The 12,676-nt window shown below is 41.2% G+C and overlaps 1 protein-coding gene across 4 annotated transcripts in view; it reads left to right on the forward strand.

Annotated features, from left to right (window-relative positions):
• Positions 1-12,676, forward strand: part of SAXO1 (stabilizer of axonemal microtubules 1) — a 121,828-nt gene that overhangs the window by 93,190 nt on the left and 15,962 nt on the right. For all 4 annotated transcript variants that reach the window (XM_063696339.1, XM_004047839.4, XM_019033245.3 and 1 more), the window contains exon 2: positions 5,557-5,736. In XM_063696339.1, coding sequence (XP_063552409.1) covers positions 5,714-5,736 — 23 coding nt within the window. In that variant the 5' untranslated portion in view covers positions 5,557-5,713. The remainder of the gene's footprint in view (positions 1-5,556; positions 5,737-12,676) is intronic.

Below are 12,676 nucleotides of genomic sequence, written 5' to 3' on the forward strand. Positions count from 1 at the left end.
AACCCTCCTCACTGCCCACATGAGGCTAGGCTCAGCAGGGGATCCAGAAGACTGGTGGAGGCCAGACAAGTCATAAGTATCCTACAAGATGCTGTCCTTTTTATAGATTAGATTCTAAAAAACTATTGAAAGTTCATAAGTTTGAAAAGCCCAAAGTCATGTTATACCAGCTACTATTCAAGCTGCCAGTTGATTGCAGGGGGAATGGTCATGGATTTGTTTTGATGAACAGCTTTGTTTGCAGCCATGAAAATTCTTAACATGAAAGTTGATGCTGGTCATGGTGCTTATACCTGTAATCCCAGCACTTCGGGAGGCTGAGGCAGGAGGATAGCTTGAGCCCAGGAGTTTGAGACCAGCCTGGGCAACATGGCAAAACTCCATTTCTACAAAAAAAAAAAAAAAAAAAATTAGCCAGGTTGTGCAGTGGTGCATGCCTGTAGTCCCAGCTACTTAGGAGGCTGAGGTGGGAGGATTGCTTGAGCCCAGGAATTTTGAGGCTGCAATGAGCTATGATTTTGCCACTGTACTCCAGTCTAGGTGACAAAGTCGGTCCCTGTCTCTAAAAGACAAAAAAAAAAAAATGTTTAAAAGTAGAGGATCATGCAAGGCTGTGCAGTAGAAGAAGACGTGGGGACATAATCTCATGCGCACTCTGAGCAGAAGAGTCACAGCCAGTAACTGTGTAGTGGGATCTTCAGCAGCTTTGTGGGGAGGCAGGGGTGGGAGTGGTGGCATTGAAGATGGGCCTTGAAGACAGAGAAAAGTGAGAGTGGCAGGAAAGTGAGCAGCTGCAGCTAGTGTTCCAAGTGCATAAAACTGAAACTTGGTGCTATAGATTGAGATGAATTATGGAAGTAAGAAAGACTGCTTTATTTTTTATTTGTTTTAGTGCCTCTGATTATGCCGTATGAAGACAGGTCAGAGAAAGCCTAAGAAAGAGACGGATATTGTATTAGTCAACAAAAAGTATTTTTTAGTGTTTTTATCTTTCCTACACTTTTAGAGAAAACTTCCAGTACCCAAGTGCTTGCAGTTCTTTTGTCTGTACCTTCGAATTTTAGATCTGCACTTTCCAATAGGGAAGCCACTACCATATGTGGCTGTTGAGCATTTGGAATGTGTCTGGTCTGAACTGAAGGAAATGTGCAAGACACACTGGATTTTGAAGTGTAGTAAGAAAGAGTAAGAAAGTAAAATATCTCATTAATAATTTTTAAATGGATGTTGAAATGATAATATTTTAGGTATATTGGGTCAAATGAAACATTAATAAATTAATTTCGCTTGTTTCTTTTTACCTTTTAAAAAACTTTTTAGTTTTTTTAGAGATACTACATCACCCAGGCTGGAGTGCAGTGGCTATTCCCAGACAAGATCATAGCACACTATAGCCTTGAACTCCTGGACTCAAGCATCCCCTCTCCTCAGCCTGCTGAGTAGCTGGGACGATAGGCAGGTGCCACTACGCCTGGCTTTTTTTACCCTTCTAATGTGGCTACTATAATAGAAAATTAAAAATGACGTGTATGACATGGCTTCCATTCTATTTCCATTGGATGATGTTATTCTAGAGGAACCTATTATATTCTTGTTTTTTTTTTTAACTTTTTTTTCTTACCTGTGTACCAGTGTACCAGTGCAGTTGTTATATTCTTAAAGTTCTGTTATCCATTCTAGGATTGCCTGAGAGTCATACATGACTTGAGCTAGTTGTATGTCAGGAAATGTACCTAGTCCTTTGGAAGTGATAGACACCTATCCTATATCTATGACTGGTTCATGTACATCATTCAGAACTTCAGATTTTTCATCTACATAACATAATGGAGATACTAGAACGGATATTTCCCATGCCCCGTTTCAATTTAAAAATTCTGTGATTCTAGGCTAGGTGTGGTGGCTCATGCCTGTGATCTCAGCACTTTGCGTGGCTGAGGTAGGTGGATTGCTTGAGCTCAGGAGTTTGATACCAGCTTGGGAAGCATGGTGAAACCCTATCTCTACAGAAAATACAAAAATTACCCATGCATGGTTTTGCGTGTCTGTGGTCCCAGCTACTTGGGAGGCTGAGGTGGGAGGATTGCTTGATCCCAGGAGGTCGAGGCTGCAGTGAGCTGTGATGGCACCACTGCCCTCCAGCCTGGATGACAGAGTGAAACCTTGTCTTAAAAAAAAAAAAAATTCTATGATTCTAGCTTGGAGCCAATGCTCAGAATCAAGTATTGCTAATTATTTCTGGGATCCATCGTAAGGTCTCTACTACTCTCTTTTCCAAGTATCAGAAAGTCAGTGTTATGTCCTTTTACCCCTGGGAATTGTGAATTATGGAGTGGAAAAACTAGAGAGTTCTGGTAGGCTAAAGAAACCTCCTCTCTCCCTTTTCCTTTCCGGCCTATGGGTCCATCTGTGTTTGTCTGTGGGTGTACCTGAGCAAGGTGGCGAGGGCAGCTCTTGGAACAACCCAAGTATCACAGAGCTTGAAGAAGTTTCAGTTCTTTGGATCATGGCTGCCAAGCTTACTTTTAAATGCCCTAGGCAGGGCAATTCTACAAACTTTCTTTAGATACTAATTAGTTCTTAAACATTGAGAAATCTGTCTTCCCCTTTTTGGCTCTACTAATGTTAGAACAAATTATTTTCTGTTTCTTGATAACTTCTAGATATCTTTCTTTCAGCAGATCATCCTCTTACACACTGTTTATCCATCTATTAAATACATATATAATATTGGCTAGCTTCCAAAACAAAAAGATGTCAGACTTGATCTTTATCCTTGAGGGATTCCTGGTTAATGAGGGTTGGGTCGATCACCAATGAGAAGACATGGTCCTGGGTATCTTGAGAGGGGTATTCAGGGCATTCACGGTGCAGGTAGGGAAAGGAGATGACTCCATGAGCACACTCAGGCAATGAAACATTTATTTTTGCAAAAGAGTTTTTGATATTTCAAAGTGAGACAAGGTTTCAGTTAACCAGCAATAAGTCAAAGTCTGCTCTATAAATATGTTGATATAATTCCATTTAATGGAACATCGGTGTCTGGATAGAAGCTTGTTGCTGTACTGACATCGCCTTTCATGATGCCGATCATATTGCAGTATATTGCCATTAAATTTATTTTTCTTTTGGAATAAATCCTTACAGTGTGTTACATTTTTTAAAAGTAACAATATGGAAAGGGGGTTATATGAAAGTAGTTTTACCAGTTTAAAAAACAGGGGCACTGAAAAGGGAAAATAATCACTCTGCCTGTGGAGCCCATTTTATTGTAAGTGCCTGAAACTAAGTTATCCTGAATAAAATCTTGACTTTTCTTTTAGAATGTGGGTGAATAAAATATACATGCAGAGGTATTTTTGGTAGCCAGTGCTTCTTGGCTTTTGATTTGAGGTTTGTCGGAATCCTAAAATGATAGGGTACTAGTTGGCTTAAACTGAAATCTCAGATAGTTGGACCGATTGTGAGCACGGAAATGGCAATAATATTTAACATGTATCCACTGTGGGAGATGGGTCGTTTGTTTACTATGCAAACATAACAATTTATCTCTTGAATGTACAGAAGATACTTTAAAGCACTCAATTTATTTGCCAACAATTAGGAGATATTTTATTAAAGGGGTATAAAATAGAAATACATAGCTTTGTACACTAAATGCCAAGAATGTGCATTCTGAAAAAGAAAACGCACACTTTTATTGATTGTATTTAACACTGTGAAATTTAGATATTCATAGTATAAGGACAACATATTTGTGGAAGATTTTCCTTGTAAATGATGAGGAATATCTAAAATATTTACCATGAATCAATACTGCTTTTATAATACAAAGTAAATCAGCCAATTTCATGCCTTCTTAAGGCATTTCTGATAACAAATCTATAGGTGAGAAGAAAATAAGTAGGGATATCTCTAATGGTACTTGTTAATATGCAATTCTAGCCATATGAACAGTACAGGTGTTGATGATTTTCTCTGGGGAGTAGATGGACGAGATGTACATAGTAACAACAGTGGTGGCAGTAATATTTATATAAAAGGTTGAACTTACTAACAGGAGCAGCATGCCAGCTGTCGCCTGGAAAATAGCTTTACATTAGAGCAGTGAGGAATTCTTGGTTTCTTTCTCCCATTTTATCTCCCTTCCCCCATGTTCTTCCCCAAAGTATTGCATTTTAGTTTCTGTGATTAAAAATCAGTCCAGTGTGAAAATGGGAAAACAGTTCTATGCCATTCATGAAGGTAGCTAAGTTGGAAAACACCAGCATGGAGTTTTTGCTGATGTGCTGGTGCCTGATGATGAGAGGGACCCCAGCTGGATTGTGAAGATTGTGGGCACACACAAAATTGATAAAATGCCTTCACTTAGTTTTTGACAGCTTTAATAGCTGATTCAGTCCAGCTGTAAGTAGTAGGTAAATAAGTAAGTTTCATTTACTACCATGCATGTAAAATGGAAAAGCTCACTATAAATTTTAACTGCTAAATACTATTTATCATTTGTTCAATTCATTCATCACTAGGTATAAAGTTTATTTAATTATTCACATATACACTCAGTCTTTCATTCAATAAATATTTACCGAATGTGCCAGTATGCAGTAAACATTTACTGAATGAAAAATTCAGGATATGATATATAGAGATGTACATCATGTACGATGAACAGTGGACAAGGTTGAAAAATGTACAGTGTACACGTACAGTGTAGCAGTGAACAAGGTTGATAAAGGCCCTGAGCTTGACAGATGAGACAGACAATAAACAAACTTGCCAACAGACATGCCAGTCACAGATAGCTATAAGTGATGGGACAGGCACACACAGGGTGATGGGAGAAAATATGTGCACACACAGGGATGAGTAGTGGGGAGAGGGGATACGACGGCGGGGTGGATCCTGGGTATAAGATGATTGGCGAAAGTCTTTCTAAGGCTGTAATAAGTGAGGTGAGACCTGAAAGAATAAATGAGGGAGACTTTCAATGTGAAAGTGGTTTCACATAGTCAGTGGTGTTTGGTGGACTCAGAACTAAGGTGATTTTGCTTTGAATGATGTCATTTGTGTACAGTGATGATATTCTGAGTTGACCCAGGAGCTAACCAGTTACAAAAGACACTGGCTGGCCCTATTGGAGAGCCTTGGAGCACCCTGTTAGGTCAATAGTAAGCCCTGAATTCCTGGGCTGTTGTGAGACCTCAGGGGAGGACCTGGGGCAGCTGGGTGGCACTCGGAGAGCTTGGGGACACAGCCATTTCTCTGTTATGGTATGGAAATATTTCCCTGCTTACACAAGCAATGTGGCATGTGTAACAGCTTGTGTGTAATTCTCTGATCCAAGGAATTTTTATTAACCAATTGTAGTTACAGACCACCTTTATATTCTGGCCACTTCACATAGTTTAGTGGAAAAAAGTAACCATTGAATTCTGGTTTTCAATGTTGGCAGTCATATGATTTTATAGTCTGAGTCACATTTGGCGGAAGTACTCTTACGAAATTGGGTTTATTTCTCCCAAGAAGGTAATCAACCTAACTCTGTGTCTTTTATAGGCGGCATCACTGTCCACATCTCCCTACCAAGATTTATGATAAAACAGAGAAACCATGTCTTCTCTCCGAATATACCGAGAACTACCCTTTCTATCACTCCTACCTGCCCAGAGAGTCCTTCAAGCCAAGGCGGGAGTACCAGAAAGGGTCTATACCAATGGAAGGCCTGACTACATCAAGGTGAGGGCAAACAGTATTAATGTATGCAGATACATACAACACTAATGTAGTAACATGCAGTGCTAATGTATAACATTAATGTAACGTGCAGTGCTAATGCATTAATGTGCAGTATCAACATATGATATTAATGCCTTAATGTACTATATCTCTGAAGGAATATCCTGCATTTATGAGCCTTCTCAGTTTTTTCCAAATTCCCTGTTAAAGAGAAAGGATTCTTGCTTGCTGAAGTAAAGGGTGGAGAAAGGCTGGATTAATCTCTATAACATAGGATTGGAGGTTAAGAAAAATATTTAAGGGATGGAAAGAGTGGGGGATGTTGCTGAAAAGCAAGTTTTGGGCTTTGTTACATGAAAAGCTCCAGGCCAGCTTGGGTAGGTGGGGGATGGTGGTGGTGGTGGTGAAAGGGAACTTGGCAATAGAGAAAAAATGAGCTTTTTTTTCTCCCCTTAAAATTATGCTGTAAATTTTGAATTGGGGTTCTCCTGAATGTTCTTCAAGAAAGATGAACAAATAATGTTTTGCTTTTAAATTATTCTTGACTCCCAAACTAAGATTGTTTAGCTCTAGGTCTGTGCGGAGGCTGAGCCACATGGTTCAGTATATTAGCGTTGCAGAGGTGTTTCTACTGAGGGGGTGCAGAAAAGTTATCTGTTCAGGGTTGTTCTATAGGCAAGGCTGTTGCAGAATCTGCCATGGACAACTCAGTTAGTGACCTGTGACTGGTGATCTAGTACGGCGGAAACATCTTTGAGTGCAGTTGGGCAGTCTCAGATTGTATAGTTTTGTCCTCAGCTGAGCCCTGAAAGATTGATGTGTTCTCTGCCTTCCTGGTTCCTCATCCCTAAAGGGCAGGGTTGCTGTGAGGTGGAGATGATGGTGAATGTTGACTGTTTCAGCACAATGCTTGCACATCGGTGCCTCAGACCTGGTGACTTTTCTTCCTATTTCTCCCTTTTGCTTCATGATTTTGTGCTAGTAAAGGTCCCAGATGGTCTAGGTGAAGCAGAACCATTCTAATTCATTCTGCCTTCAGGTCTTCTCCAGAATAGGACTGGAAACATCTGTTGAGACTGTGAGTTGGAGGTGCTCTTCTCTACACAACGCTGCCATCTTCTAGATCCACAGGAAGTCCATGTCTGGGTAATGGGGCAGGAGTACCCACAATGGGAGAAATGAGGCCAAAGGATTCCTGAGCTTAGTGGAAACCACTGGACAGGGGCTTGAGAATGAGAGGGAGTTGAGGGCCTTGTCTGATGCTTGACTTGAATCAGGCCACTTAAAAAAATTTTTTTTAAAAACAAGGTTTCCTTCTGTAGCCATGGCTGGAGTGCAATGGTGTGATCATCGCTCAGTGCAGCCTCAAATTTCTGGGCTCAAGTGATCCTTGCCCCTCAGTCTCCTAGTAGCTGGGACTACAGGCATGGACCACCATGCCCAACTAATTTTTAAACTTTTTGTAGAGACAAGGTTTTGCTATATTGCTAAGGCCAGATGATTATGTTTATTCTAAGCATGTATCTTAAATGATTTGGTTTAAGCGCAGTGTTTGTGTGTCCTGATGTATTAAAACATTGTAGTTTATGCTGCTGTTTTTTCAACCTATGACTTGTTAAACAATATGAACACTAAAGTTTGGGCTTCATTTTGCTGGGAAAACAGTATTCTTTGTCTCTGAGAGTCTAAAGACCATAATAAGAAGTGTGAACCATTTCTGAGCATTGCTTTTGTTTTAGGAAACCCTGGTCAACACCAAGTAAGAGTCCTAGGCACATGTATAAGGGACATGTAATCGGTAGGAAAGGATAAGAGTAGTACTGAGGGGTGGCTTGCAAATATCTTGTTCAGTCTCCAGGTGTGGGTCTTTTTATCTCTTTATATCCAATTTGCAGGAAACGAAGAACACTTTGTGAGATGTCTAGTTGGCTTCAGACACTGATATATTTCCTATCCTGAAAGTATAGACAGGGATGCTTTGAAGGTTGGTTATTGCAGGTTGCTTTGTTAGCTGCCCAAAGCTTAGGAGAATGGAGACAAACCCTTGGTCTGGGGCGGAAGACCTGCCCCAACACCTAGCTCTGAGGCCCCCAGATGCAACTCCAGATACCCTCCCTCCTCCTGATGGTGCTTCGCTAAACAAAAACTTACCCTCTGACCTGTCCTAAATTATCCTTGCCTTGTGTCACTTACAACAATAAACATATCACCCAGAAGGCCCCTCTGCCCCTGCTGGAGTCAGAGTAACAATAAATACCATGTACATCAAGTGTGGCTAAAGTAGAGGAAAGCAGATTCTGCAAGAATTTCCAAAATAAGCTGTTAATGAACATAAGGGCCTTAAAAAGAAAAAGTGGCAGGATCAAGGTTGTCTACAGGGAGGAAAAAGAGCAGATATGAATCTCTTTTTATTTCCTACCCTAAAAAGAGAAGTAAAGGGGAAATGAGTAGAAGACATCTGTGTTCTCTTTTCTACCACAATTTCATTATTTCTCAACCCTGTGCCTGCCATGATGGGCACTATTGTTCATAGACCGAGAACAAAATTATGCCACTGTCAGGAAATGTAGGGAAGCTACCATCTGGGTGTTCCCCTAGAGGCTTACAGGGGAAGGGATGCGTCAGCCCAGTGTCTGCACAGCCCAGTGTCTGCACACCCTTGTGTCTGCACAGATTGTCGTCACCCCTCTGCTCTTAGCACTCTTATTACTGGAACATCCCACCGACTTCTTTATCTAAACAGTGACCCTGCTTAGTTTCTGAGGTTGGACATGAGGTTCCCACCTGCTGAACGAAAAAGTCACGTGGTCCAGGGCTTTGCTGGGTTTGGTGATTAAGCCCAGACACAAAAGAACACCTGGTTTCTGGAAAGGTTATCATCCCAGCGTGAGGCATGATTATAACTGCACACAACTCTTACTGACCATAAATCTTGGGGATTTACAGCAGGTGCCATGAGGGGAATGCTTGTGATTTCCAGCCATTCTTAGTGTGAAACTCTTTCTTGCAGCTCTTGGTAATTCTCTGGTGTAGAATCTGCCTTTACTTCAGATAGACCTGAGATCAATTTATGAATAAGAGGTTTGCACTTCCAGCCTCATTTCCCCATAGGCATGTCACCATGTAAAACACTTGGATCCCAATTTGAGACATTCTGTTAGCTAAACCAGCTCCCTAAAGATGGGCAAAATGAACAGCATCAGAAGAAAGAGGTGAGTCTTCAATGGTGTTAGACCTTTATCCTAAAGGGAGTAGGACCATGAGTAGAGTGGAATGGAGGCACAGAGTGAGGAGATAGAATTGAGTTCAGACTTGATGGGTGTGGCTGAAAGGCAGACGGCACGGAATTGGTAGCATCGACTCTATCACTTATTTGCAAGACTCCTTGGTAAACCAAGGAGAGTAAGGGAGGGAAGAGCTAAGAGAGAAAGGGCATTTAGTATCCTCCCCAAAGGTCAGGAAAGAAACAAGAGAGTTAGTAGCAGGCTTGAGTCTTGCACTACCCATTGAATTTTATATATATATTTTTTGTTCAAAGAGATACCTGACTCTCTTACTCAGAGGTGTACCACTGGGCATATACTTAGCCTCCATAGCCTGGGCCTGAGAATTAGTGTGAACACAATGTAGACAGAGTTCTCCGCACTGGACTTGCTTGGGCAATCTCAGAGCCTTTGAATTGTCTATACTGTATTTCTGAGTAAATTTGTAGACATTTTGGCCATTATGTCTTCAAGTAATTTTTCTTTCACGGATGCTCTGTTCATTTCTTTTCCCCAATCTTTTCTTCCCCTCCACTGTTCTTCAGATTGGATAGTTTCTATTAATCTAGTTTAAACTTCACCAAGTTTTTTTCCCTTATCTCCATTTTGTGATTAAGGCCATCCAGTGAATGTTCTACTTCACGTATTTTGCAGTTTTAGAATTTGCATTTGATTCTTTTTTTATATAGTTTCTATTTGTTTTACCTAATTTCCTATCTTTTAATTCATTATGGCCTTACTTTGCTTTCCTTATTGAGCATGGTTTAAAAAGCTACTTTAAAATCCTTATCTGCTAATTCCAATATCTGGTCTGCTTGGAGTTGGTCTCCATAATTATCTTTTTTTTTTCTTTTTTGAGCATGGGTCAGATTTTGGGTTGATTTTTGTACAGTGAGAATGTTGCTACATTGTGGACACCTTAGATGTTTGTTTGCATTCCTCTAAAAAGTGTTTTTATCTTTGGCAGGCAGGTAACCTGATTTGATTTACATTGCAAACTCTGTGTCTTGGGTGGCAGCTCAAATCTCACTTCAGTTCTTTAGCTTGGAATCTACCCCATATATGTGAGGTTATGCAGAGATTTGGGCCCAGTTTATGTACAGAATTTAGGGCTTCCTGTCTTTGACTCTCTCATTTCCAGGTTTCTTTCCTCATTTTGCAGCATCTGTGGTTCCTTCAAACTTGGTCCTCTGTTTTGTTTTTTTTTTTTTTTTTTTTTTTTGAGATGAAGTTTTGCTCTTGTTGCCCAGGCTGGAGAGCAGTGGCACGATCTCGGCTCACCGCAACTTCCGCCTCCTGGGTTCAAGCGATTCTCCTGCCTCAGCCTCCCGAGTAGTTAGGATTACAGGCGTGTCCCACCACATCCAGCTAATTTTGTATTTTTAGTAGAGATGGGGTTTCTCCATATTGGTCAGGCTGGTCTCATACTCCTGACATCTGGTGATCTGCCTGCCTTGGCCTCCCAAAGTGCTGGGATTACAAGCATGGGCCACCGTGCCCGGCCAGCCCTCTGGTTTTTGTAGTCAAGAAAAGGTGATTACCTAAAAGATCTGCCTTTTAGCTGCCCTCCCTTGCACAGACTGGAGCTGACCTTCAGGCTGGAAGCTTTGAATCTTAAATAGTTAATGGAAAATTAAGCAATGAAGCCTCACACAGTGCCATTTTCTGCTTCCACCTGTTGGCTCTCCCCAGAATCCACCTTTTTAGAGCTTTAAAGTAATTTGAAATAGTTTGCCTAGGGTTTATATGAAGTGGTGACAGATATTTGCCTCAGCCTTAGTGGGAGTTGAGGGGCTCAGAGGGCAGAGGAGAAGACAGGTGCTATGTAACTTGGATTCTGGAGTGCATGGGCTTGGAATCCCATCTGTTATAGTGAAGGTAAGGAGGACTCTGTGTCCCATAAGGACCAGGGGCATGAATCAAACCCTGTGATTCAGCCAAGGATCTTTTGCAGCACAATGGGATGGACTCCCCAAGCTGCCTAGGATGGGAGAATAGTTTCTCTAGAAGGGTGACTTTTGACATTGGGAAGTTTGAGAATAGCATATAGAAGTGACAAAGTCAATCAAATCAACTGACAAAGAGCAGAACCCCATAGAAGACATGGAGAAAAGATCGTGAGGAGTGGTATCACGGAAGTCAAGGGAGAGAGTATTGATAAATTGAGTGAGAGGATGGATGCTATGAACAACCACAGTGGGATAAAGTTGAGAAGCAGCGGTTGGGTCTGGAAAACAAGATGATGCTTGGAGTATCCAGGAGTGAGGGGAATCAGATTTGATGGGTGGGACTTGAGGAGAGGAAGGCAAGTCTGTACTTGTAGACAACACTTTCTGGAAGACAGAAGGGAAAACTGGAGGAGAATGGAGCTCAGTGAGGATAGTGTCTTGTTTTACTCTTTGCCTTTAAAGATGGGAGATAACACTCAGTGGAGAAAGGAGGCAGTAGGGAGGAAGAGGGAAAAGCATGGCCTAGGAGATGGTCTGCAGATGAGATTCCCGAGAAAGAGGGCAGGGGTGAGAGAGGTTGGCTTTGGCCAAGAGGAGGAACTCCTTTTAAGATGGATTCCATTTTAATATAATTGATTACTTGGACACACTAACAAATCTTCAAGTTTGCATAAATAAACATTAAAAACAGGTTTAAAAAAAGTGTTGCATGGCCCTTTTGTCATGGTAAAAATCTTGATTTCCCACTGCCAGGCTCAGGACCCTAGCTCACTGTTACGTTATTTCCTCTTTCCTTTTGTCAGAGTCTTGTCAAACACCTTTCTTCAGCTTCGCTAAATGATTTGAAGTCAAGGTGTTATGACTTCCCCAGCAGGACCACTCCAACCTTTTACTTAACTCTGAGTTTAACTCTTGGCCTTCCCTACTCTATAACTTTTATAGCTACTTACCTAAAAGAAACTTACTTCTCTGACCAGTTTCTTTTTCTTGGTTCATGTCACATGTGCACAGAGACTGGGAAATGTACCACAGAAAGAGAGGGGAGATCCAGTGTTCTTAAAAAGAAAAGCTAGTTAACTGGAGCAATTCTGGGGAGACTAAAATATAGACTTTTCTTTTACGTGAATTTAAAGGCTGTAAGATTATGTGTGATTGGGGACATGCAGTTATGTTGTGGTTAATGACAGGTTTCAGTGAATGTTCTCAACATAAAAACATAATGAGGAAACACATAAATTCTGATTAAATTCACTCCTAAGCCACAGTAACTATGTTTGGGTAGGTTATAAAAAAGTCAAACTTTAAAATTTTTCTTCTCTTCAGAAGTAGATACCGCTTCCCCCCACCCCCATAATCATTTGCCTTAGTTATAGCTGATCAATAAATTAAACCATAGAGGAACACTTACAAAGGAACTTAAATTTTGTACTGGAAAAGGCAACTGGCTTTTGTCTTCGGGAAACCAATTTCAGAATAGTCTGTGAACTGGTGAATTTGGTTTTGGGCTTTTGTCTGCTCTTTTCCAGTAGAAGCCGTGGGAGATGCGCAATAAGCGTGCTTTAGTTTTCAAGAGCCTGGCAGCCTTTGAAGGGAGGTTTTTGCGGCATCCCTGAGAGGAAGCTGGTCCTCTTGGTCAGAGTAACTGCAGAAGAGGCTGCTATGGACTCTGTGTGCAGGGTCCCTGAGAGTGGCAGCCTCGCAACTGGAAAGCATCCCTAGATGCTCTGA

This window comes from Gorilla gorilla, chromosome 13 (assembly GCF_029281585.2).
Source record: "Gorilla gorilla gorilla isolate KB3781 chromosome 13, NHGRI_mGorGor1-v2.1_pri, whole genome shotgun sequence".
In the NCBI taxonomy this organism is placed as follows: Eukaryota; Metazoa; Chordata; class Mammalia; order Primates; family Hominidae; genus Gorilla; species Gorilla gorilla.